Raw genomic sequence first — 27,583 nt, 5'->3', positions numbered from 1 at the left:
TGACGCTGGTGAACTGGTGTGACGCCGAAAAGTCTAAGCGTCTTCCGAGGGACACATTGCAGCTTCTGTCGGATTGTTCCTTAACTGGTCCGTTACCATGATACTGAGCTCACTGTATATCCCTGTGAAGAGGAGCTCACATCAGAGAAACCGGGACCTGCTGTTTGCAGCTGGCACTGGCTTTAGCCCTAAGCAGTCTTGCGAATGGATCTAATAGCCTAAGTGAGGCCTTCAGATACCTGCAGCCCTAGCTGATGTCTCAGTATGTGACCTCAGGAGAGAGTGTCACCTTCTGGGGACAGTAGTTTAGACTTGTACTGGACCTAAGGAGGTAATTTCTCTCAAGTGACCTTTTATATAATAAATATTGTATAAAGTATTAGTGGCTACAAAACTTTGAAATGGCCTAGGCTGGTGACCCAGCACCCAGAGTTAATAAGCAGTCTGTGATACTTTGCCTAAAAGGGTGGGTGGGTGGGTGATGAGGTCCTACCTGATCCTGACCCCTGTAGATAGAGAAATTTGTTAACTGTGCTTTGCAAACACTTTCTCTACTCATTGATTTACATTTTACAGTTTGTTAGTTTATTATCAAGACTTTGTTTGGCCAGGCCTACTCTCAGCCATTCCTTCAAGACTAGAGCCCCGTAGCAATGCTGATAATGACGTTTTTCTGGGTATTGTTAAGAATCATACTTTGTCACTGTCCTGTAGCAACTTAAAAGGAACCTTGCCACTTTGTAATTTTTAATTTTTGGTGTGTACATTGGTGTTTTGCCTGTATGCATGTCTGTGTGTCACAGAACTGGAGTTACAGACAGTTGTGAGCTGCCATGTGGGTGCCGGGAATTGAACCCAGCTCCTCTGGGAGAGCAGTCAGTGCTCTTAACTACTGAGTCATCTCTCCAGCCTCAATCTTTAATTCTTTATTTTACAGATTTTTTAAAATTATGTATATGCATGTGTGTGTCTGTGTGGGATATATTCATGTGAGTTCATGGCCATCTGCACCAGAAAACGTTATAGGTCCCGGGAATTGGAATTACAGCTGGTCGTGAGCTGGTCGTGAGCTGGTCGTGAGCCATGTGGCATGGGTTCTGAGACGTAAACTCTGGTGCTTTACAGAGCAGTACCCCCTCTGGGCCCCAGAGCCATTCCTCCAGCCTTGAGTGCTCATCTCAACTTCTCTTCCACATCAGTCTGGAATTTTCTTGAAGTTCATCTTTACATGTTTTTTTTTCAGTAAGTGAAAGGCATCTGGAGATGAGCCTTTGAAGGGTATCTTAGGTGCTTCGAAATGCTTTCACATTTACACATTTCACAGTCTGAGTCTTCAGAACAGCCCTGCATGGCTGGTGGTTTGTCACAGTTTGAGAAAAAGGAAACAATCCTAAGGTGACTTAGCTGAAGTTAATAGTTAAGTGACTTAGAGGGAAAATGCATGGTGGTGCACACCTTTAATCCCAACACTAGGAGGCAGAAGCAGGGGGATAAGTTCGAGGCCAGCCTGGTCTACAAAGTGGGTCCAGGACAGCCAACGCTACACAGAGAGACCCTGTCTCAAACAACCAAAAAGAAAAAAGAAAAAAAAAAAGAAAAAAGATAAGCAGTTTTAACTTAAGTTCTACCACTGGGTGGCAGATAGTTGATCAATTTAATTGTCTTTTTGTTGTTGTTGTTAAAAGTACTATATATGGTAAATATTGTGTAAAGAATTAATAGATATAAAATTTGTGGCAGAAATGATATATAGGGTTGAAATTTAGAAAAATCAGTCTCTCACTTTTGTAGTTTAGTGATGCTCTGAATTTTTCTCCTCTACCCATTTTCCTCTGTTCTGTGCACCGTACCGTCCTTGACGTCACAGGTCTGAAGGTCACTTATGTCTGCCTGTCCGGTACACACATTCCTTCCCTGAAGCCTTACACAAGTTCTCTCGTGGTGAGTTCAGGTAGGAATTTCTCATTCTTTTTGATTCTTTAATATTAAATACACGCTGCTGCAGTTCAAAAAGAGGACAAGCAGAAAACTGGGGCACTTCATTTTTAACAAAAGTGGCCCCGAAAAATGCAAGGAACCAGTCATATTGTCTACCGCCTTCTCCTCGTCCAGTTATGATAAAGTAGAGAAACTGTGGCAAATGTTACTTGGCCTATAGTTGCAAATGAAGATTTTACTCCCTCAGCAAGAGTGATGCCACCTCCACTTTAAAAAGTCTTATTATTAATACACGTTCCCACATTTGGTAGAGAGATGTAATTCAAGCTGTTGGGTAAAACTGAAAATTCAGTTTTATATTTGTACTTTTATCTAGTAAGGGACGAAGGATTGTATGTTTATTCCAAGCAGGCTGTGGTTCCTAGTGTCTTTGTTGGCCTATGAAGTGTTTTAAGCAGTGGGATGGGATTTTTAGAAACATGTTTCTCAGAGCTGTAGGTGTGGGTGCTGGGGCTGCTTGTGGAAGTTTTGAATTCTCAGCTCACACTTGCCGCTTCGCAGTCTCCTTTTCTGTTATTATTTAAAAGCAATGATGATTTTGAGAATTTTGGGGGGCTTTCATCTAATACATTCACTCTAGTGGGATACTGTTTGCCTTCTGTGATAGATTTTGCTGAGCCAACACATGCTTGTGTCTAGCCCTCACGGATTTTAATGGGTTATTAGTAAGATTTTAATTCAGATTACCTTGTGGGTTTTATATAAGCTTATTAGACATTACCAGCAGCTGGAAAGAGAGGTAAACATCCACACATGTCCTTCAGCAGGAATCTGTGGGCTCTAGGTGTTTCTGCTGTAACTTATTTATGGAATAATTAGCTGCTTTTTTCCCTTCTTTTAGCCTTTTTTGGTAGGGTCTCACTATGTAGGTCTGGCTGTCCTGGAACTAGCTGTGTAGACTAGGCTGGCCTCCAACTCACAGAGTTCTGCCTGCCTCTGCCTCCCCGGAGCTGGTATTAAAGACACATATATATGCCACTGTGCTCAACCTGTTACTAGCTTCTGATGCACGAGTTGGAGTTTCCTGAGATGATTTTAATGTCTCACCCCGACTTCAGTGCGTTTGGCTTGGTGTGACCTCCCTTCTCCTCACTGTCAGGTGGTTATGGAGGCAGCGCATCAGGTTGTACCTGGAAGGGACCGGCATAAACCCCACTCCCGTGGACCTTCATGAACAGCAGCTGAGCCTGAATCAACACAGCCGAGCCTTTAACATCAAAAGAGTTGATGATGAAAGTAAGTGGACAGGACTTAGCATGGAGTGGGCACTATTTAATTGCTAAGTTTTAAAAAATGATAATAAATTACCTTTACTTTGCTTTTAGTGCTGCTAGTAACTGTTAAGAAAATACTTTTGCTGGCTTAAGTTTTGTTGTTGTTATAATTAGAGTCTAAAGAAGTAGAACGTGTTTCAAGATGAGCTATCTCTAGAACAGTTTTGAAACTAGTTGATTAGGGATGAATTATTAAGTACCCTGCAGGATAATTGACATGTAGGGACAGACCTTTAGATTGACTGGCCGTGGGACTCTCGTAAGTGTGTGTCTGTAGTTACGCACACACTTGACTCTCTCACTCTGTGTGCTTACCCATGTTTACTGTAGTTGATGAGTAAAACCTTTCTTTTGGAAAATTTTGCATCCCAGCTTTGAGATTTCTGTTTGAAGTAGACTAAAGAGAATCCTGGCAGATGAAATTTGCAACTGTATTGTATGAGGGCTTAAGTGAGTATTCAATTTTGATCTAACTGATGAATTTTTATTTTGTCATAATTTTATTGTTTTCAGTAACTTTAAAACTTAAATGGTATAAAAATCCCCAAAGAAATATTCATAGACTGTTTTTGTTTGTTTGTTTTGTTTTTTTCAAGACAGAGTTTCTCTGTGTAGCCTTGGCTGTCCTAGACTCGCTTTGTAGACCAGGCTGGCCTGGAACTCACAGCGATCCACCTGCCTCTGCCTCCTGAGTGCTGGGATTAAAGGCGTGCGCCACCACACCCGGCTCATAGACTGTTAGAAAGATACTTTTCTTTTTGAAATATTTCTGTGTAAACTTCAGGAATAGCTTTTTACCCCCACCCCACAAATTTTCTGCTTTGTCACTGTGCTTGATAGCTTTATATTAGCATGCTCATTTTCTTTTAATTAATTAGTTAATTAATTAATTTACATCCCCATTGGCGCTTCCTCTCCCTCCTCTTCTCCCAGTCCCTCCCTCCCTCTCCCCTGCCCTCCCCCTGTGCTCCCTCCCTTTCTGAAGTCTGAGTTTATGTCTGTTGGAAAGACTCTCTTTCCATTAAAAAAAATAATTTGCTCTTATAAATCTTTTGAGATATTAGATGTACATGAATTTCTATTACTAGTTTTGAAAAGCTTTAGTAGTTTAGGTAAAATTTAATAATTGTAGCTAGACATTCCGTTTTATCCTTCACTGAAGAAGCCACAACTGGATCGGGAGATGGCCCAGGGGAGGAAGCGGGTGTGTTCACGTGTGAGGAGTAGAGTGTGGGTCCCCAGGAGCCACTGAAAAGCTAGGCAGGTGTGACACCCCCTTAATCCCAGCCTCAGAAGTACAGATGGGAATCCTAGCACAGGCTCACTAGCGAGACTGCCTGGGATCAGTGTGCTCTGCTTCAACTGAGAGAGCTTACCACAGTCAGCCAGGTAGAGAGAGACCAAACTGAGGCCTCCACATACATATCCAAATGCACACATGTGTGTGCGCACACCTGCTCATACACATCAGAGATACACACTTGTAAGCACACCACACCATGAAAAGCACCAGTATTTTCAGAAGATGGCGCATCAGCTCATCCCATCAGTAGTCACCTCTTCAGGGGAGTGTAAAGAGCTACACAGTGCTCATACCTAGGAACCAGTTTTTCACTGTGTGCTGGGGCTTGCTATGCAGACGGACATCTGCCTAATGGCAGTGCTGGGAAAGGAACAAGAAATGGCCTGAGTAAAAAGGAATCCAAGAAAATGCCTTGAAACTTTTAGGCAGTAATCTGAATTGAAAGAATTCGGTATCTTTTTTTTTTTAAAGCAGTGATTGTAACTCTGCAGACCCAAAGTGTGGCCTGGAGTGCTGGTGCATTATAAAGGATCTGGAATCAGGGTGGTCTCAGGTTTGTCAGAGCCGTATCGGACACTGACGTCACTGCAGTTAGTACCATCACTGTTGTGATTAGGGGCACGGTAGCTACTATGCTGAGGCACTATTTTAGGGGTGAGGGCCATTTCAAGTTGATGTCTAACTTAAGTTCTGTACAAAGTGAATCCCAAGCTAGCTAGAGCTGTAAGGAGAGAGAACCTGAGAGCCCCGAGGCTCAGGCAGGCTTGCTGTGGCTGGGAAGAAACCTCATGACCAGGGCAACTCTGTTTGTTTGTTTGTTTGTTTTTGTTTTTCAAGACCGAGTTTCTCTGTGTAGCCTTGGCTGTTGGGACTCACTTTGTAGACAGGCTGGCCTTGAACTCACAGTGATCTGCCTGCCTCTGCCTCCCATGTGCTGGGATTACAGGAGTGTGCTACTACGCCTGCCCAGCCTCTTTTTTTTTAATAATTTTTTTTTTATTAATTTACTCTTGTTACATCTCAATTGTTATCCCATCCCTTGTATCCTCCCATTCCTCCCTCCCTCCCATTTTCCCCTTACTCCCCTCCCCTATGACTGTGCCTGAGGGGGACCTCCTCCCCCTGTATATGCTCATAGGGTATCAAGTCTCTTCTTGGTAGCCTGCTATCCTTCCTCTGAGTGCCCGTGGTATTATAAAGGAAACATTTCATTGGGGCTGGCTTACAGTTCAGAGGTTTAGTCCGTTGCCGTCATGGCAGGAAGCACGGCAGCATGCAGGCAGACATGGTGCTGGAGAGGGAGCCGAGAGCTCTACATCTCGATCAGCAGGCAGCAGCAGGAGACTGTGTGCCATACTGGGCATAGCTTGAGGAAGGGACCTCAAAGCCTTCCAGCACAGCGACAAACTTTCTCCAACAAGGCCACACCTCTTAGTAGTGCCACTCTGTGGGCCAGACATCCACACACATGAGTCTATGGGGGCCGTTCCTGTTCAAACCACCTCACCCTGTCTCCAAAACAAAACAAACCCATGTTCCAAACAAGCATGCCATGGAACAGAAAATAGAAACTGAAATAGAAAGTTAAGTCCATATTAAAGAAAACGACATGGATGGCAAGAGTTCATATTTACTAATAATATTTGTTGAATATCTGCTGTTAGTTGAACATTTGTGGAAAATCCATAGAGGAGATCTGAAAAACATCTTTTAATAATTATTTTATTTAAGGAAAAATAATCCAAACAACATATTTTTAAGCATTGTACATTTGTCAAACTGTCCAGTGAGATAGTGGGTACATTGTGTCCAGTGAGATTGTAGGTACCTTGTGTCCAGTGAGATTGTGAGTACATTGTGTCCAGTGAGATTGTGGGTACATTATGTCCAGTGAGATTGTGGGGACATTATGAATCAAAATGGGGTAATAGCAAAAGGTAAGCTGAATTATGGTCTTGCATATGTAACATTTAGTGAAGCCAGAATATTCTGAATGTGGCTCTCGGGCCAGGTGTGCTGGTGTGTCGGGTTTGTTCTGTTGAGCTGACAAAGCAGGCAAATAGCAAATGCTCAAAAAACTCTTGGTATTGTCACGGGAACCCTTTATAGCTGAAGGAATAGCTAGTTCCTTATAGGAGGATAAAATACAGAAGAAATGAGAAAAAGTACTCAGTTGGTGTGATAAACGTGTGCACAGACTTACAAAACAAGCAGGTTCAGAGGTCAGAGGTTGTGTTGGTGATGATGTGGGTCATTAGTGTGTTCAGTCTCAAATGTGAGTCAGATCTCTATTGCTATATAACAAATCACTCCAGTCTTGAGTGTTTTAGGCATACACATTCACCACCTCACAGGATGGGAAGCTCAGAGCCCAGGAACATCTTAACCAGTTAGTTGGGTTTAGAGTCCCTCAGGATGTGACACTTGAGCTGTCAAGCAGGATAACAGAACTTGAAGGTACAGCTAGGACTGGAGAATTCCCCTGCTGCTTCTCACAGCCGCACCCCATAGTGAGAGAGAGGAGAGGGGGAGGGAGGGGCAAGACCGGGGTGGGGGGCGATGAGGGGAGGGAGCAGAAGATAGTCCGGCAGTGTCTTTTCTGACCTGGGCTCAGGAGTAGGTGCATGAGGAGAGCGTTGTTGTTGTAGCCGATTGGCCATCTACCCCACCTCTGCTGTGATGTAATGGCACATGTGGAGGGCGGGACTTGATAGTGCTGACTTAGGGGAAAGTGTGGAAGGAAGGGACCAGTGAACTTTTCCATAATGCTTCCTCAGTGGGAGACACTGGACTGCAGTGGGCTGCTAGTGACATGGAGGGGGTGTGGTTGGCATTTCCAGTTGAAAATTGATAAAGGACAAAAAGTGAAGGGAACTCTTTAAAGGTGACAAAATCAAGTTTACCTCCCCCCCAATACTGAAAATGCTTGCAGGGTTTTTCTGTTGTAGTGATGGAGAACACTTACTTAAACGGTACAGATTACACAGAAGATGGGGGGTGGGTTACCGATCTCAGAGGGAGATGTGCTAATGTTTTTCTAATGTTGACATTACTAACAACATTTTTGAGATTTTCTCATAGAAAAAACAATCTACTGTTTTCCTCCTCCCCTCTCCTCTCCCCTCCCCTCCCCTTCTCCCTCCTCCTCCCTCCTCTCCTCCCCTTCCCCAGCCTCACCCCTCCCTCTCCCCTCTCCTCGCTCCTCCCCTCCCCTCCTCCCTCCTCCCCCCTCCCCTTCTTTCTCCCCTCCTGTCTCCCCTCCCTCTGTACTTTCCCTTCCCTGACTCTAAGCCCCCACATATACCCCTCCTTGTTCTTTTCCAGATTCATGGCCTCATTTTCCATTATTGGCTCGTGTATGTATGTTTAAGTGTAGCCTGCCCAGTCTGTATAGTGTTATGTGTATGGATGTTTCCAGGGCTGACCATTGGATAGGACAGCCACTTGCTGGGCTCTTCCCTGGAGACAACTTCTCGGCTCCCAGCATGCCTTGGTTGCCGGGGGTTCTTTGCCAGGCTGGGCTCTGTGGGCTTTCTCCTGCACAGCTCGGGCGGCTGTGGCTGTCCTGTTCAGCTCCTGCGTCACAGACATGTTAGCGAGACTTTGTAGGTGTGGCTTCTGACACTACTGGGTATTTCCGGCTTGCTTTCCGGTGTGAGCCATGCAGGTAACTTGTGACCTGAGTCTAAAATGGTGCTTCTTTGCATGTGCTAGGTGTGTTCCTCTACTGATGGTTTCCAGGTAAAACTCAGTTAATAAGCATTTGAGTTAAAGTGTGCTTTGGAGAGGCAGAAGTATGATTTGTTGGCATAGGCAAGATGACTTAGGTTTTATCTTCCAAAAAACTGAAGATGATTGTGTTGGAGTTGTATGAACTTGTTACTTTAATAGTTCGGAAACTCAAGGAACTCTCTTGGCTCTTTCGCCTTCTACTGCAGGATCCGAGGCTTCGGGACCTCAGCTGTTGCCAGTGAGAGCACTCAATGAAGTCTTCATTGGGGAGAGTCTGTCATCCAGGTACCTTGTAGCTTGTGATTTTGAATGCGGCATTCAGTGGTTTCTACAACCTGGCTTGTAGAAGTTATACTATAAAGAATGGAGGTTAACTATTAATACAATTCTTTTCAAAGGCATCATACATGCTAATAACTAAGGAATTACAGTATTCTTTGAGGAAAAGGTTTATGAAACTCACAGTCAGCAGTTCCTCAGAGCCCCTACTGCACTGCTTCCCAGTGCCTTCATCTTAAAGATGTTGTAAAGGCCCAGGGAGTGAGGTACTAGGCTACATCTGCAGGGGACCACACATTTCCCAGCTAGGCTGTATTAAATGTCTCTTCTAAATGTGAGCATGGTAGCACGTTCCTAGACCCCAGCTGCACAGAGGCCTCCTAACAGCAGAGCCCCTGGAGCTCCAGGCCACGGCTTGGGCAACATAGCGAAAGCCTAGCATCCTCCTGGCTCTCTTCCTCCTCCATCTTCCCTTGCTTCCCCCTTTCCCCTGCCCCCCTCTCTCGCGCGTGTGTACATCCTCTCTCATACATATACTCACACACCCCCCCTCACACATTCTCCTCTCTCACACATACACACATTAACAACACATGCATGTTTCTCCTCTTGTCTTATACACATAAACATACACACATGCTCCAGTAGAGGGAAACATGTCTCCGCTTATTAGTGTTTTTAAGGCTGATTTGCTTGGTTTCTTGGTTTTGTATAGGATCCAATTATGAATCACACACTGCATTTCACTATTGCGGCCTAATGCTTATAAAGTTAGTAATAACTGTAGTCTTACCTCACTGTTGTCATTTGTGGTACTAATGTTTTTGACTAGTCTGAGCTGGTTGGTTGCAGGACACCCCTTATGTTATGTCTGCTTGACGTTTACTGCAGAAACTTCAGATAAAGCACTTTTGATCCTGCTATGTGGTAGTTGCTCTGTGTTTAGTGTAATCATAAGACAAGTTGTATTGACAGTTCAAGGCTAATGTCTTTATTAAGGGCAGGAGATAATCTCAGTGGCAGAGTGCTTGACTGGTGTGTGGGGCTCTTTAGGTTTAAGTTCCAATAGTGCAGGCAAGCACACAATATATCACCGTTGTTTGCAAAAATTAATTTAATATAAAATGTAGTATATAGTTTATTACTGATAAATGTGTTTTTTTGAGACCTAAATAGAACAGCTTTGAAGCACCAACATTTTTTCCAACCTTTAAAGCGCGTGGTCGGTCCCTGTGAAGCACCACTGTGGGGTACAGCCAGCTCCCCGGCAGCACTGGCTGCTTAGTTTCCCCGTCTTGGCGATTGTGTAGATTAGGTGCAGAAGCTGGAGCTGAGTCGTGTCTTACCGCGTTGCTCCCAGAAGCACACAACTCTCCGAGAGCCGTGTCACTGAATCCCTAGTTGTAATGTATGGACCATTGCTAATTCTCCTGATTACAAGTCTTAGCCTTTAACAAGGAGCTTATGAGAGAGGGTCACCATCACCAAAAGTGACACCCACATTCCAGTGAATACAGAGTAAATAGCTTTCTTATAAATCCAGTTTACATTAAAATGGTGATAACTAGTGAGGCAGAATTATTTTGGTCATTTTATTTTATATAATATTTATCCAATAAAAACATTATATGCCTGTTAACATATCATGTGTAAATCTTTAGGGATACAATGATATGTATTAAAAAGGTAATGGCACATTAAGTTTTTGGAAGTTGGTATAAAAGTTTAAAAATTTTCAGAATATTGCTTATTTCAAAAAATATTTACAGGAAATTTATAAAATACTTAAGTGTAAAATGTATTTATTTTAACATAGTAAGGACTGTGATTGATCTATCTATTTGGAAAGTTTTGTCTCATACTGCATGTCAAATTTCACACACTATGGAGATGATAATATATGGATTCTGTGACGTATATAGAGAGGATGAGAGAGGCACCCGAGAGCATCATTAAGTTAAAAAGACTTAGGAGTCCATGTTCACCATGTGTTTTCTAGAGGAGGTGTGGCTAGCTGCAGCGAGCTGTCACCTGTAGCTGCATACGTTGTATTCACTGAAGAGATAATGTAGAGGAGGAGGGAAACTGAGGCCAGACAACAGCCTGGGAGTCAGTGAAGTTGTTCAGGGTGATGTCTGCTGCTGCTGCTGCTGCTGCTGCTGCTGCTTGTTCTTTGCTGTGTCTCCTTAGATCTTTAGAGGGCTCAGCAAGCAGTGGTTCAGTTTTGTGGTGGTTGAACAAGGCGTAACTGTTGGCTTTAAAGACTCTGACTAGACCCTTAGGCACGACATGAACACATGAAGTGTCAAGCTGTGAGATTTGTAGTCTGTTACCTAGTGCTGTAGCAGCCTCCTGAGGAAGGGAGCTCTATTTGTCAGTGAGAGCTGAGAGATCCAGAGGGTCAGATAACTTGTATAGGTCACGTAATTATGTAGAAGCAAAACTGTTATCTGGGCTCATTGTTCCGGACCCCAGACGCTGGCTGTGGGGAGTGAGGCTTTACTGTGCTCTGGAACCTTACAGGCTTTGCTCGGAAAGGATGAAACGCAGCAACGTTTACTCTGCCTCACTTTCAATGTTCTTAGATTGAAGAACATGTTAAAAGCCCATGTTTTTTTCTTTTCTGTCTGTTCTAACCTAGAATGCCTTATTGTTGGGCTGTAGCAGTGGACAATTTAAGAAGAAATATACCCAATCTAAAGGGACTGTGAGTTGTATTGCTGCCTTAAAAATAATTTCCCCCAAACAAAATCTGTGTGAATTAACTAACCCCAATAAACCTGCATGTAGAATGACACTAAATTTGCTCATCATTTTGGGCTCAACATCTCTCACCTGGCGATAATTTTCTCCCATTCACTGTGATCCTTTCCACTCTGATCCTCGCCTCATTTCTGCTTCTTTCTAGCGCAGTAGCAGACATTGCTGGGGATTTGGCTGGCTTGTCTGTGCGTAGTAGGCTTCTAATGTGCTCTTTCGAGGAAGAAATAACTGACCTGTGAAATAGATAAAAGGTGATTAGTAGGCCTGTTGTTCTGTATAAAAACAGTAGTGAAAGAAACTTGAAAAGAAGTTACATCGCATAAAACTGATTAGGAGCTTGGAGGAGTTGAAGGAGTTAGAATGAGAAATAATTTTCTATAGTGTCAGTGTTCGCAGGGATGTTTAATAACTAACTTTGAAAACCCTATATTTTATTAAGACCTCAACTTCTTAATTTGCTGAATAGACAGTCTAGTGTTTGCCAATGACACCAATATTTTAAGGTAGAGTTTATATAGTAGCTTTTACATATTTCAGAAGTTATTTCTGCCATCCATTCGGTGTTTAAGAATAGTGTCATGTTCGTTAGTGTCAAAAAACTGATTTGATTTCATATTTATAGACCATTCTAAAACATGTTAATTATTCCACACATTACACTTTTGCTTTTTGTCTGCTGGTATGGAATTGGTTGAAAATTTTCTTTATGGATTTTGTCTGTTAGCCACTACCATTTAAAATGGTATACTAACATATGGCTTAAATAAGAGTTTAGCACAAAGAATTAGATGATGTTATGTCAGGGAATAGAGGCCAAGAATCACACCAACTAAGGATGAAATTGGTTGAATTCTGAAAGGAAGTGCTGTGTGTTTTCAATTCCAAAAGAGCGGAAGCAACAGTGACAGAAAAATGTACGCCCTGTCTGAACACTAATGTGTTGATAGGAAGTGGGCATCTAAGATCAGAAAGGCATGCAAATAAGCAAACGTTTTTTTTCCCTTCTAATTTTTTTCACTTAATCAGTCCTGGAATTAGCACAGTGATGTCTATCTTCTAAGTCAGATGTGTCTGGGTCAAGCTAACTTATTTAGATTTCATGAGCTTTGAGGACCTCACACAGATCAGCAAACAGTTTTCTGTTTTCAATTCATAGGGCTTCCTACTATGAGATTTCAGTTGATGACGGCCCTTGGGAAAAGCAGAAGAGTTCAGGGCTCAACTTATGTACTGGAACAGGATCAAAGGCCTGGTAAGTAACTTGGGGTGCTGCCTGTCAAGGTGTGTGAGCTCCGATAAGGAACAAAGTTTGCTTGGTATCTTACGTGGACGCGCTTGCGTCCTCTCATCAGTAGGGGCAGCACCTTGCTGCTAAGCACACCCAGTGCTGACCTGCTGGCTTCAGTTTCCTCTGTGCCGTGCACTGTTTACCTCCGTCGCTGTTTAAAATCACCCTCTCATTCTTGCCATCCCTCGCTCTCTCCTCCACACAACCATGTTGTTCTTTGCCCTTCTCAGGTCTTTGCCAACTTTCTCAACTTGGGCTGCTGCTCTCGTGGTCGGGGTTTTTGGTAGATATTCCTAGTGTCCGGCCTCTTTCTCTCCGGGCTGTCAGCTAAACAGCATCAGCAGAGAAATCGCTGTGAAGTGCAGATTGATAGTTGTAAATACACGTAGAGAATGCCCATTCTGTTTTAACCCTGTCTGGTGCCGTGCATATCCTGCTTAGTCTGACCCGAATACCCTGCCAAAACACAGCCATGGCCGTCGCTCCCTCTCCCTCCCCATCAGGGTTCTGGAGACATGGGCTGCTTGTAATTCTCAGCACACACCTTGCTCTCCGTTAGCCTTTTGTTTCTGTTCAATTCATCCTTCTGCTTTGAGTTTCTGAATGTACTCTACTTTCCGCCCACTGGTGAAAGCATCCAGTTTTCAAATGCCGCTCTCTGTAGGAGGGCACCGTGAACCTCAGTTTCTTTCATAAGCACAGTGAATAGGCCCTTTGCCCTGCAGCACCTTCTCTGCGTGTTGGCATAGCACCTAGTGTAACACACAGTCTCACGTGTTCATGGTACCCAGCGAGTTTGGCATTTTGAGGAATTTGAGAGGGTAGCTAGTGTTTTTGTTTTTAATCAATTTTTGTATGTAGCAGGTATAGTGCCTAGAACATATTTACTCAGATCTTTCTTAAATAAATGGATGTTCTCGAAAACAGCACGCACAATGTTTACTAAACTGTGATCCTTGCTGTATGTGGTAGCATGCCTAAAATCCCAGCACTTGGGAGGCTGAGGCAGGAGGATGGTAGTTTGAAGCCCCCGGGGGCTACATAGTGAGATGCTGCCTCACAAAAACATTTAAACTGTCTCCTACCAAACATCACTTTTAAGTTGGGCTTGTGTAATGTAGAGTTTATAGTCATAGACAGAGAGAACCTAGTGCTACAAATCCCTATGAACTCCGTTCAGGGATGAGTCCATGCCCTGTATCATCTGTGTACAGGGATGAGTCCATGCCCCGTGTCATCTGTGTACAGGGATGAGTCCATGCCCCGTGTCATCTGTGTACAGGGATGAGTCCATGCCCCGTGTCATCTGTGTACAGGGATGAGTCCATGCCCCGTGTCATCTGTGTACAGGGATGAGTCCATGCCCCGTGTCATCTGTGTACAGGGATGAGTCCATGCCCCGTGTCATCTGTGTACAGGGATGAGTCCATGCCCCGTGTCATCTGTGTACAGGGATGAGTCCATGCCCCGTGTCATCTGTGTACAGGGATGAGTCCATGCCCCGTGTCATCTGTGTACAGGGATGAGTCCACGCCCCGTGTCATCTGTGTACAGGGATGAGTCCATGCCCCGTGTCATCTGTGTACAGGGATGAGTCCATGCCCCGTGTCATCTGTGTACAGGGGTGAGTCCATGCCCCGTGTCATCTGTGTACAGGGATGAGTCCACGCCCCGTGTCATCTGTGTACACTGGTCTTGAGTAATTCCTCCATACTATTCTGTAGTAATTCTCACACGTCATTCATTTTGTTCATGAGCTAGGCTGGTGGCAGGCTCAGTGGATAAAGACACTTGCCACCAAACACACTACACCGACTTCCATGTGTGTGGCAGGGTGTGTGTACTTCCCGTCCAGGCCCATTGAAGGATAATTGTATCCTTCTGATACGTGGCATCATTGGGGATGCGACAGTGAACAGCTTTCATCGCTCACAGAAACAGCTTCTCACCTGAAAATGGAGAGCATGTCTGTTGAAATTGAAAGCGAGAATTAGAAGTGGGTCCCGGGAGTCTGTCCTTTCTCTTCCACAGCGTTCTCTGTAAGAAAGGGCAACAGGGCACAATGCCAGGACTGCAGTACAGGTCGGGGAGTCGGGATAGCTTCACAAGCCACTTAGTAGCTTTGCCATGTGAAGGGAAAGATCAAGATACTATTTCATGAGCTCTTAGGCTTCTTGATAGAGAAAAAAAGATTATATGATACCGCTTTTTGTTTTGCATATGAAATGTGTGCAGATGTCTGACTCAGGGTAAGCTGGTGGCTGCAAGAGGAAAAAAACCTCAATCTTAGCTTAATGCATTAAAAGCTTATTTCTTGTTCTCATAAAGTCCAGTGTGGGCATTCCTAATTGACAGGTGGCTGTCCTTTAGTACCTTTTCAGGGAGGAAGGCTCCTGCCATCCTGTGGCTCTGCTGTTTGCTGCCTTGGTGACGAAGGTCACTGTATTGAGCTGCAGAAGAAGGAAGAGGGGGGCAGGTCAGCCAGGCTCGAGGATTCCCTTAAATGGTACTTAGTGACGTCATCCTGAGGGGGCTAAAGTGTGTGGGCAGCAAGTGTTTGAAGAGAGCTCGTGTCTGCAAACCCAAACATTTTCCCACAGGAGGAGAACTTGGGGATCGTAGAATTTAGCATGTGTGCTGTCTCTTCTCAGCAGTCCTGGTTACACAGACTTGCAGCAGTTAGCCTCATAAGCAGCTTCTGGTCTGCATACATATGTGTGGACGTACACTTGGATTCTTACCAAGTGTACTAAATTAGGAGTCTTTGTAGAATTGAGAAACAGGTGAATTCCAAATCTTTGCAGTGTTTAACTGCTTTTCAGTTGCGTCTTCTGTATTCCTATCAAGTGTAAGGATACTTTCCCCCTCATACTCAACGCCTGTATAGTTTTTGTTTTTAACCACTGATTTATAGTTGCCTTAATTTTAAGAATGTTAAGCATGCCACACATTTCCCATTGTTTGTGTGCTTTTAGGACAAACACAAGAATTATGTGCTTGCTTTTTTTTCTAGGTCATTCAATATTAACAGGGTTGCAGCTCAGGCTGTTGAAGATGTTTTAAATATTGGTGAGTACAGCTCGGTGTATCACACAGTTGTTGCGCACTATGTGATGTACATGTTATGTGTTTGCTATTGTGTGATGTACAATAGTAATTGAAGCCTTCTCTGTCTTTCCTTTGTCAATAGCAAGACAACAAGGAAATTTGACTCTTCCATTGAACAAAGAATTGGTAGAAAAAGGTTGGTATCACATGGTGTTAGTCACAGATAGCTTATTTCTATTGGCTTTCAGAAAGGACAGTATTACAAGCATCTTAATTAGATGCTACAGCACCATCTGTTTAAATGTAGCAGGGCCTTGAAGAAAACATTTTTAAGTGACATATTTATTTATTTGCTTTGTGTGAGTGTATGTATGAGCATTGGTGCTTGTGGAGGTCAGAGCACAGCTTACAGGAGTTGGTTCTTTTTACCTGTTGGGGGCAGGAGGATGGCTGCCCCCTGGGGATTTGAACTCGAGTCATTAGATGTGATGGCAAGTTACCTGTGAGCCATCTTGCCAATCCTCAAGCTGGAGTTTTATACTGTCATTTGTGTTCACCATGAAATGCAGCCCGTGTATCAACCTCCTACAACTGTAAATACCTCCTGCGTGGTAGAATGAATAGTTATGTGTTTTCAGTAGGAAATGCAAATCCACATTCCTTCTGCTCCAGTAAGTTTTTCCATAGTTATGATCCTACTTTTCCTGGTATTGTACTATCAAATTGATTCTGTTTATTTTCAGTTAGAGACTTAAAAGATTTCAACCATGGCTTGTCAGTTAGCATTAGCATTAAGTTGCTATCAAGGAAAGGGAAACGGGCACATGTAATTTCTAGTTATATAACTTAGCTTAAACACCGTGAGAACCCAGTAGAGATGGCGCCTGTTCTGAGTGTCCTGGGTGATTTCCCCTCGGGGCATGCAGGACTCAGATAACCACCTTGTCTGTGCCTTATGTACAAGGCTGTGTACAAATAATATACTGATGTCATGGCAGGCGCAAACCTCAACACAGTAAACATAATAAAGCTGAAATGTGTATAATCTCTACTGAAGTTGCACCAGGATCTGGGATAGCCCTTTAATAATGTGTAAAGGCTTTACTGAATGGATGCTTCTTTATTGAGCTAGCTACAGCAACTGGAAGGCAGTTGTTGGTCACAGTCATTTCTAGAACCACTCCTGTGAGATTCTTTCACCACTACTGTCATTTAGATTTTTTAAAAAGAACCAAATATGCTTTATCAAACTCAAAAAAGATTTTAAAAAATGACACTTTTAGTAGAAGCTATGTAGCTTAACTGTTGATCTTTTCCCTAGTTGTTGTGAAGTGATTCGTGGGGCTCTGGCCAGGGCAAGGGGCCCATCAGCCACAGGGAAGAAGGCACACAGCACACAGGACTCTCTGGTGTACTGTGCTGCAGTGACACTCAGAGCTATGAGTACTAACTATATTTTCAACTTAAAATATTTTCAAATTATGACGGATTTATGAGATAATCACCTCATTGCAACTTGAGGATCATACACACATACAAATTCTAAAAATAGTTCCACAAGTAAGTCACAGAATGAGATATACTTATTTATTTTTAATGCGGTACTCAGCTAAACTTTTACTTTAACTTCCCTGTAGAGTTGTCTTTTAATGTTTTTTTCCTTTTTTTTCCCTTTCTTTTTTATTTTTCTTTTAAAGAGAAAATAATCTGTGGGTGCCCAGGCTGGCCTCAAATTCCTCTTGAGCTTAAATCATCCTTCTGCCTTCAGGTGGCAGGACTGTAGACATGCGCTGCCTCCAGGTGGCGGGACTGTAGACATGCGCTGCCTCCAGGTGGCGGGACTGTAGACATGCGCTGCCTCCAGGTGGCGGGACTGTAGACATGCGCTGCCTCCAGGTGGCGGGACTGTATAGACATGCGCTGCCTCCAGGTGGCGGGACTGTAGACTTGCGCTGCCTCCAGGTGGCGGGACTGTAGACATGCGCTGCCTCCAGGTGGCGGGACTGTATAGACATGCGCTGCCCCCAGGGGGCGGGACTGTAGACATGCGCTGCCCCCAGGGGGCGGGACTGTAGACTTGCGCTGCCCGCAGGTGGCGGGACTGTATAGACTTGCGCTGCCCCCAGGGGGCGGGACTGTATAGACTTGCGCTGCCCCCAGGGGGCGGGACTGTAGACTTGCGCTGCCCGCAGGTGGCGGGACTGTATAGACTTGCGCTGCCCCCAGGGGGCGGGACTGTAGACTTGCGCTGCCCCCAGGTGGCGGGACTGTATAGACTTGCGCTGCCCCCAGGGGGCGGGACTGTATAGACTTGCGCTGCCCCCAGGTGGCGGGACTGTAGACTTGCGCTGCCCGCAGGTGGCGGGACTGTATAGACTTGCGCTGCCCCCAGGGGGCGGGACTGTAGACTTGCGCTGCCTCCAGGAGGCGGGACTGTAGACTTGCGCTGCCTCCAGGGGGCGGGACTGTAGACATGCGCTGCCTCCAGGGGGCGGGACTGTAGACATGCGCTGCCTCCAGGGGGCGGGACTGTAGACATGCGCTGCCTCCAGGTGGCGGGACTGTAGACATGCGCTGCCTCCAGGTGGCGGGACTGTAGACTTGCGCTGCCCCCAGGGGGCGGGACTGTAGACATGCGCTGCCTCCAGGGGGCGGGACTGTAGACATGCGCTGCCCCCAGGGGGCGGGACTGTAGACATGCGCTGCCCCCAGGTGGCGGGACTGTAGACATGCGCTGCCTCCAGGTGGCGGGACTGTAGACTTGCGCTGCCTCCAGGTGGCGGGACTGTATAGACATGCGCTGCCTCCAGGGGGCGGGACTGTAGACTTGCGCTGCCTCCAGGTGGCGGGACTGTAGACATGCGCTGCCTCCAGGGGGCGGGACTGTAGACTTGCGCTGCCTCCAGGTGGCGGGACTGTAGACTTGCGCTGCCTCCAGGTGGCGGGACTGTATAGACATGCGCTGCCTCCAGGGGGCGGGACTGTAGACATGCGCTGCCCCCAGGTGGCGGGACTGTAGACTTGGCTGCCTCCAGGTGGCGGGACTGTAGACTTGCGCTGCCCCCAGGGGGCGGGACTGTAGACATGCGCTGCCTCCAGGGGGCGGGACTGTAGACTTGCGCTGCCCCCAGGGGGCGGGACTGTAGACTTGCGCTGCCCCCAGGGGGCGGGACTGTAGACATGCGCTGCCTCCAGGGGGCGGGACTGTAGACTTGCGCTGCCCCCAGGGGGCGGGACTGTAGACATGCGCTGCCCCCAGGTGGCGGGACTGTAGACTTGCGCTGCCTCCAGGGGGCGGGACTGTAGACTTGCGCTGCCTTCAGGTGGCGGGACTGTAGACATGCGCTGCCCCCAGGTGGCGGGACTGTAGACTTGCGCTGCCTCCAGGTGGCGGGACTGTAGACTTGCGCTGCCCCCAGGTGGCGGGACTGTAGACATGCGCTGCCTCCAGGTGGCGGGACTGTAGACATGCGCTGCCTCCAGGTGGCGGGACTGTAGACTTGCGCTGCCCCCAGGGGGCGGGACTGTAGACTTGCGCTGCCCCCAGGTGGCGGGACTGTAGACATGCGCTGCCTCCAGGTGGCGGGACTGTAGACTTGCGCTGCCTCCAGGTGGCGGGACTGTAGACATGCGCTGCCCCCAGGTGGCGGGACTGTAGACATGCGCTGCCTCCAGGTGGCGGGACTGTAGACTTGCGCTGCCTCCAGGTGGCGGGACTGTAGACATGCGCTGCCCCCAGGTGGCGGGACTGTAGACATGCGCTGCCTCCAGGAGGCGGGACTGTAGACATGCGCTGCCTCCAGGTGGCGGGACTGTAGACATGCGCTGCCTCCAGGTGGCGGGACTGTAGACATGCGCTGCCTCCAGGTGGCGGGACTGTAGACATGCGCTGCCTCCAGGGGGCGGGACTGTAGACATGCGCTGCCTCCAGGGGGCGGGACTGTAGACATGCGCTGCCTCCAGGTGGCGGGACTGTAGACATGCGCTGCCTCCAGGTGGCGGGACTGTAGACATGCGCTGCCCCCAGGTGGCGGGACTGTAGACTTGCGCTGCCCCCAGGGGGCGGGACTGTAGACATGCGCTGCCCCCAGGTGGCGGGACTGTAGACATGCGCTGCCTCCAGGTGGCGGGACTGTAGACTTGCGCTGCCCCCAGGGGGCGGGACTGTAGACATGCGCTGCCCCCAGGGGGCGGGACTGTAGACATGCGCTGCCCCCAGGTGGCGGGACTGTAGACATGCGCTGCCCCCAGGTGGCGGGACTGTAGACATGCGCTGCCCCCAGGGGGCGGGACTGTAGACATGCGCTGCCCCCAGGGGGCGGGACTGTAGACATGCGCTGCCCCCAGGTGGCGGGACTGTAGACATGCGCTGCCTCCAGGTGGCGGGACTGTAGACTTGCGCTGCCCCCAGGGGGCGGGACTGTAGACATGCGCTGCCCCCAGGGGGCGGGACTGTAGACATGCGCTGCCTCCAGGTGGCGGGACTGTAGACATGCGCTGCCTCCAGGTGGCGGGACTGTAGACTTGCGCTGCCCCCAGGGGGCGGGACTGTAGACATGCGCTGCCCCCAGGTGGCGGGACTGTAGACATGCGCTGCCCCCAGGTGGCGGGACTGTAGACTTGCGCTGCCCCCAGGGGGCGGGACTGTAGACATGCGCTGCCCCCAGGTGGCGGGACTGTAGACATGCGCTGCCTCCAGGTGGCGGGACTGTAGACTTGCGCTGCCTCCAGGTGGCGGGACTGTAGACTTGCGCTGCCTTCAGGTGGCGGGACTGTAGACATGCGCTGCCCCCAGGTGGCGGGACTGTAGACTTGCGCTGCCTCCAGGTGGCGGGACTGTAGACATGCGCTGCCTCCAGGGGGCGGGACTGTAGACATGCGCTGCCTCCAGGGGGCGGGACTGTAGACATGCGCTGCCTCCAGGGGGCGGGACTGTAGACATGCGCTGCCCCCAGGTGGCGGGACTGTAGACTTGCGCTGCCCCCAGGTGGCGGGACTGTAGACTTGCGCTGCCTCCAGGTGGCGGGACTGTAGACATGCGCTGCCTCCAGGGGGCGGGACTGTAGACATGCGCTGCCTCCAGGGGGCGGGACTGTAGACTTGCGCTGCCTCCAGGTGGCGGGACTGTAGACATGCGCTGCCTCCAGGGGGCGGGACTGTAGACATGCGCTGCCTCCAGGGGGCGGGACTGTAGACATGCGCTGCCTCCAGGGGGCGGGACTGTAGACATGCGCTGCCCCCAGGGGGCGGGACTGTAGACATGCGCTGCCCCCAGGTGGCGGGACTGTAGACATGCGCTGCCCCCAGGTGGCGGGACTGTAGACATGCGCTGCCCCCAGGTGGCGGGACTGTAGACATGCGCTGCCCCCAGGTGGCGGGACTGTAGACATGCGCTGCCCCCAGGTGGCGGGACTGTAGACTTGCGCTGCCCCCAGGTGGCGGGACTGTAGACATGCGCTGCCCCCAGGTGGCGGGACTGTAGACATGCGCTGCCCCCAGGTGGCGGGACTGTAGACATGCGCTGCCCCCAGGTGGCGGGACTGTAGACATGCGCTGCCCCCAGGTGGCGGGACTGTAGACATGCGCTGCCCCCAGGTGGCGGGACTGTAGACATGCGCTGCCCCTAGGTGGCGGGACTGTAGACATGCGCTGCCTCCAGGTGGCGGGACTGTAGACATGCGCTGCCTCCAGGTGGCGGGACTGTAGACATGCGCTGCCTCCAGGTGGCGGGACTGTAGACATGCGCTGCCTCCAGGGGGCGGGAATGTAGACATGCGCTGCCTCCAGGGGGCGGGACTGTAGACATGCGCTGCCTCCAGGTGGCGGGACTGTAGACATGCGCTGCCCCCAGGTGGCGGGACTGTAGACATGCGCTGCCTCCAGGTGGCGGGACTGTATAGACATGCGCTGCCCCCAGGTGGCGGGACTGTAGACATGCGCTGCCTCCAGGTGGCGGGACTGTAGACATGCGCTGCCTCCAGGGGGCGGGACTGTAGACATGCGCTGCCTCCAGGTGGCGGGACTGTAGACATGCGCTGCCTCCAGGTGGCGGGACTGTAGACTTGCGCTTCCTTCAGGTGGCGGGACTGTAGACATGCGCTGCCTCCAGGTGGCGGGACTGTAGACTTGCGCTGCCTCCAGGTGGCGGGACTGTATAGACTTGCGCTGCCTCCAGGTGGCGGGACTGTATTGACATGCGCTGCCTCCAGGTGGCGGGACTGTAGACATGCGCTGCCTCCAGGTGGCGGGACTGTAGACTTGCGCTGCCTCCAGGTGGCGGGACTGTAGACATGCGCTGCCTCCAGGTGGCGGGACTGTAGACTTGCGCTGCCTCCAGGTGGCGGGACTGTAGACATGCGCTGCCTCCAGGTGGCGGGACTGTAGACTTGCGCTGCCTCCAGGTGGCGGGACTGTAGACATGCGCTGCCTCCAGGGGGCGGGACTGTAGACTTGCGCTGCCTCCAGGTGGCTGGACTGTAGACATGCGCTGCCTCCAGGGGGCGGGACTGTAGACTTGCGCTGCCTCCAGGTGGCGGGACTGTAGACTTGCGCTGCCTCCAGGTGGCGGGACTGTAGACTTGCGCTGCCTCCAGGTGGCGGGACTGTAGACATGCGCTGCCTCCAGGTGGCGGGACTGTAGACTTGCGCTGCCTCCAGGTGGCGGGACTGTAGACTTGCGCTGCCTCCAGGTGGCGGGACTGTAGACATGCTGCCTTCAGCTTACGTTGTGCTTGCCAAGCCGCAGGTGCTTCTCTGTCAGCCAGCACAGGGGTCCTAAAAGTTCCTACAGATACCTTGGAAAGTTGGTTGCCTTTGTGGTCTGAGACTGTGTGCTCTGCTGTACCTGATTCTACTGTGATACGTGAAGCAACTTGACAGCTGGGTTTCAACTCTGAGTTTGTCCCGCTGCTCCATTCCTAGCTCTGTAGTATTTGTTTCTCCTTATTCCCCCCACTTGTACCCATTTCTTCTCTGCTGTGGGTGATGAATGCTTTCTGTGGGTTTATAAGTGAACCTAGTAGTCATTTATTTCTAAGGCCTCTTATGGTAGAGTATGCAATCCAAGTTCCCAAGAGATGCGCTCCCACGTGCTTGAAGCCGGAAGCTTATGTTTGTCACGTGCTTCTCAGATGTGACCATCCTTTATTAAACCTGCTATTTTTCCCTTCTAGTAACAAATGAATATAATGAATCACTGCTCTACAGTCCAGAAGAACCAAAAATACTTTTCAGTATTCGAGAGCCAATAGCAAACAGAGTTTTCTCAAGCAGCCGTCAGCGTTGTTTCTCCTCAAAGTAAGCATTATGGTCACTCCCTGCATCCCAGCAAACAAACGGAAACAAACAAAAACCACCTTTTTCTTTTTGAACTATTGGGACAAATGTATTCCTCCCCCAGAATAAACATTGTAGCCTTTGCTTTATTCAATTAAGAGTTAACTAGATTTACAAATCTAAACTCATTTGTCTGTATTATTATGTTTAAATGTTTTGTGTTAGAATGTTAGCTAATATAATTAGGAGAAAGGCTTCATAATATAGGTGATTGGAAAAAGATACTGTAAATATCCCAGGAACCTGCCCTTATAGAAGGTTGGTAAGCTGCTCTATACCAAGATTAAGAACCTCAGAATATCACAAAGCAGCGCGGCACAGAGAAAGATATTTGCAATGGACACCTGGCTTGTCTTGAGGTGTGTGAGAACAGTATGTGAAATGACTGTTTCAGAAGCCAAAACTTGGTGAGCATATACACAGTGCCACACGTGGAATTCATGTGGTCACAGTCAAAATGCAGGTCTGCTGCAAAGTGTGTTAAGTTACTTGAGGATATGTGCACAGTGAATGCACAGTGTACACGAAATGGGAATTTCGTTTAGATTTGGGTTTCATCTCCAGATACCTCATTTCATATATATCTATAAAATCTTATCTAAAAGATCTCTGTTGCTAAGCATTTTGATTATGGGCTTTCAGCCTACTTATAAACATTCTTGCAAATCAGTAAAAGGCAGCCAACGTATTAAAAGATAAAAAGCCATAGATGTTTGAAATTTCTCAAGGCACATTTAATAAACATCTAAAGAAATGCTTAACCTTATTCATTTGGGGAATGAAAAGCTCCCTCCAACCAGCGTGGCTGAAATAAAGTTCCAGAGTGGACGTCGCCCACAGCACTGGTGAGTGGGTGTACTTGAGAAGGGTGGGAGCAGCAGTTGGAAAAAGGTGCTGTACCCACTGAGGCACATGTGTCTCTCCTCTGCCTCCACCACACAGTCTGTCAGGAACATTTTCCATGAGAATGCACTCTTGATCAGTACTTAAAATCCTTGTAATGGAGGTTCCATGAAGGTAGCCCGGCCGCTGCATTGACTGACATGCAGGTAGCCTGGCCGCTGCATTGACTGACATGCAGGTAGCCTGGCCGCTGCATTGACTGACATGAAGGTAGCCTGGCCGCTGCATTGACTGACATGCAGGTAGCCTGGTCACTGCATTGACTGACATGCAGGTAGCCTGGCCGCTGTATTAACTGACATGAAGGTAGCCTGGCCGCTGCATTGACTGACATTCAGGTAGCCTGGTCGCTGCATTGACTGACATGCAGGTAGCCTGGCCGCTGCATTGACTGACATGCAGGTAACCTGGTCACTGCATTGACTGACATGCAGGTAGCCTGGCCACTGCATTGACTGACATGCAGGTAGCCTGGCCGCTGCATTGACTGACATGCAGGTAGCCTGGCCGCTGCATTGACTGACATGCAGGTAGCCTGGTCGCTGCATTGACTGACATGCAGGTAGCCTGGCCGCTGCATTGACTGACATGCAGGTAGCCTGGCCGCTGCATTGACTGACATGAAGGTAGCCTGGCCGCTGCATTGACTGACATGAAGGTAGCCTGGCCGCTGTATTGACTGACATGAAGGTAGCCTGGCCGCTGCATTGACTGACATGAAGGTAGCCTGGCCGTTGCATTGACTGACATGAAGGTAGCCTGGCCACCCCACAGAGTCTACTTTATTTCTACTGATAAATGCTGAAGTGAATGTTCTTTCTTGAATTTTGAACTTGAGATGTTGTGTGCCCACATTGTTTACAGTCATTGATTGTCAAATCAGAGAGCAACTAAACTCTTAAAATGAAGGCCAAATAAGCTGCCGATTACTTCGGGTAAGAGTGCTTGTTACCTAACGTGCTGTCTCCTTCTGCTTAGAGTCTCTGTTCGGTCTCGGTGTTGGGATGCCTGCATGGTTGTGGATGGAGGAACGTCTTTTGAGTTTAACGACGGAGCAATTGCTTCGATGATGATCAATAAAGAAGATGAGCTTCGAACTGTGATTCTAGAGCAGTGAAGGATTTCCTCAGATGATGGATTTGATCACTAGAAAGCAGCTTTTTTCCTGCAGATACAGATGAGCAGCTGTAGACTGACCTTACTCTGGTTCTTACTGACTGGCTACCCTTAGAGTCAAAGTGGCAGCGGGCCTACCTGCTGCTGTGCTCCACCCTCACAAACGAATGCTGTTCACTGCGTGACAGGCGGGTGGACTGGGTGGAGTGGAATTATGTAGGTGAAGTTCCTGTCCTCTTAGAGTTGGTAACCAGGGCCACTGACACTCTTTAGAGAGGCAGGGAAAGTAAAGGGTTAAGTATCTAGGATTGGAAACTTAACTGTACAAGTGTTATTTTCTTCCTAACTTTATGGAATTGGCCATGTGTATCATTTGATTAGTACATTATTTTTATAGTTCCTAAAAGTAAAGATTTTTAAAAATTTTGATGATGGAGAATTTTGATAAATCCTGATGTTGACTTAACTGAAGTTGGTAAATGTGTTTTCTATATGCTAAGAATTTTCTAATTCCAGGAAACAATGATGAAATCACCATTGATTGAAAAAAATGGAATCATTTTTAAAATTATTTGTAGATGAATTCTGACTCGTTTTGGTTAATGTCAGCAATGCTAGAAGAAATACACCTATAGGGTCAAACCATGATGCTTTGTAGCTGCATTAATATTCCATAGCAGTTATTGTTCAGACTTTTTTTGAAAGATAACTTGAGTCCAATAGCCCCTTTCCTTTTTTCAAATCTTGAATGTGAATGCATAGGTTAGAAGGATAACCAGTGAGTATGTTCTGTTAGTTCAGTAAGATGTTCAGACAAGCCTTCCTTTATTATTAGGGTTGTCAGCAAGGGAATGGACACTTTAATAAATTAATACCCAAGACAATTGCCTTACTTTAGGATTGTGGTTTTTATTCACTGTATTACAAATTTTAAACACTTGCTCTGTAGGATAAAACATCAGAGCTTACTTTCTCCCAGTATGGAAACCACTATATTTTTGGAAGAAACTATTTTCATTTAATATTTGATCTTCAAAGTCACTAGTTTTCACAGAAAGCTCCCATCGCTGACTAATGAGATAAACCTCTCATGCCGGTTATTCAGAGTTGTGTATTTTTCACTTGTGGGTGAGATTGTTTTTTCATTGACATAGTATTTATTGAAGACTCATTCTGTGCCATCGATCACAATCTAGACTGTTTATGGAACTTGAGCCTAGTGAGCTCACAAGTAAAAACTGAAAGCTGGGATGCATGATTGATTGATCAAGTGCTCTTAGCTTTGCCAACTTAATATGCTGCTCTTAACAATTAGAAAAGTAAATGTCAGTGTGCAAGGCTATCTAGATCTGGCTAGGGTTTGGTGTTTATCCTAAACACTTTCCCTGAGCATCTGCAGTATTTGCTGAGCCAAGTCTAATTTCTGGTTTACCTTTTTAAAAAAATGATACACTTAAGATATCACTTTATATGGAAGCTAAATTCCACACTATAGAAATTACCCTAAAAGGCTTAAAATACTTTGTTAGGAAAAAAAAACATGGCACTCTCGTCCTTAATATATCTAGGAAATCTGGTTGTCCACGACTTTTCACAGATCTGTTAACATGTACTGCTAACTGGTAACTAGCCGTGTGGAACTGTTCATAAGCTATTCTGCAAAAGTACCGAAATTACTCACTTTGTTCCGCCTACAACCTACTTTCTGCTCTGTGGCAGGCGGGGATGTACCTGTAAAAGATGAATGGCAAAGGATGTTGGAATAGCAAAAATGTCTTTTTGAATGGGTTAACCTTGAATAACCATGTATGCAAATAAAATTAAATCATTGTCTGCCTTTTTTACTTTGTTTCTTATTTACTAAATTCTTATGAGATCACTATATAAAAACCAAGTTTCCAAAAGAAAACAAACAAACAAACAACAACAACAAAAAAACCCAAAAAAAAAACAAGTTTCCCCCAACACCGTGTTTCAGGACTTTCTCCCATAGGCATGTAATCTGCACTGTAGACTTGTTTCACTACCATTCCTTGACAGAATGATGATATGTTTATCCAGAGGGCAAATGCTGAATTCAAAATGCGTTTTTTAAAATATAACCTAGTTGAGTATTTTTGATGTTCCATCGTGTTTTTATGTTCTTGAATGGATAGTTTTCTTATACAAAACAATTTAATTTTTATGTAAGTAAAATGACACAAGTAATTATAAAATATTCACATGAGCTGAAAGGGTCAAGTAAGGCTACACCCACAGCTGCACGTATAGAACCCACAGCACCCACCCACACCTGCACGTATACTACACACAGCACCCACACACACCTGAACATACACCACACAGCAACCAGCCACACCTGCACACATACCACCCACAGCATCCACCCACACCTGCACATATACCACAAAGCACCCACACACACCTTAATGTGTACCATACACAGTACCCACCAACACCTGCATGTATACCACACAGCACCCACCTACACCTGTGCGTATACTACAAAGCACCCACACACACCTGCACATATACCACACAGCA

The 27,583-nt window shown here is 47.3% G+C and overlaps 1 protein-coding gene across 2 annotated transcripts in view; it reads left to right on the top strand.

Annotated features, from left to right (window-relative positions):
* Positions 1-26,872, top strand: part of NADK2 (NAD kinase 2, mitochondrial) — a 46,792-nt gene extending 19,920 nt beyond the window's left edge. The window contains exons 5-13 of one of the 2 annotated variants that reach the window (XM_084781459.1): positions 1,868-1,951; positions 3,098-3,234; positions 8,514-8,592; positions 11,228-11,293; positions 12,506-12,601; positions 15,651-15,706; positions 15,828-15,881; positions 22,858-22,981; positions 24,902-26,872. In XM_084781459.1, the coding sequence (XP_084637585.1) occupies positions 1,868-1,951; positions 3,098-3,234; positions 8,514-8,592; positions 11,228-11,293; positions 12,506-12,601; positions 15,651-15,706; positions 15,828-15,881; positions 22,858-22,981; positions 24,902-25,040 (835 nt within the window). In that variant the 3' untranslated portion in view covers positions 25,041-26,872. The remainder of the gene's footprint in view (positions 1-1,867; positions 1,952-3,097; positions 3,235-8,513; positions 8,593-11,227; positions 11,294-12,505; positions 12,602-15,650; positions 15,707-15,827; positions 15,882-22,857; positions 22,982-24,901) is intronic. The other variant, XM_084781460.1, reaches the window with a different exon arrangement.
* Positions 26,873-27,583: the final 711 nt, after the last annotated feature.

The sequence above is a fragment of the Acomys minous genome (genome assembly GCF_964271855.1).
Source record: "Acomys minous genome assembly, chromosome: 5".
NCBI classification, from domain to species: Eukaryota; Metazoa; Chordata; class Mammalia; order Rodentia; family Muridae; genus Acomys; species Acomys minous.
Note: the sequence above shows the minus strand (reverse complement) of the source record. Positions and strands in the feature narration are given on the sequence as shown.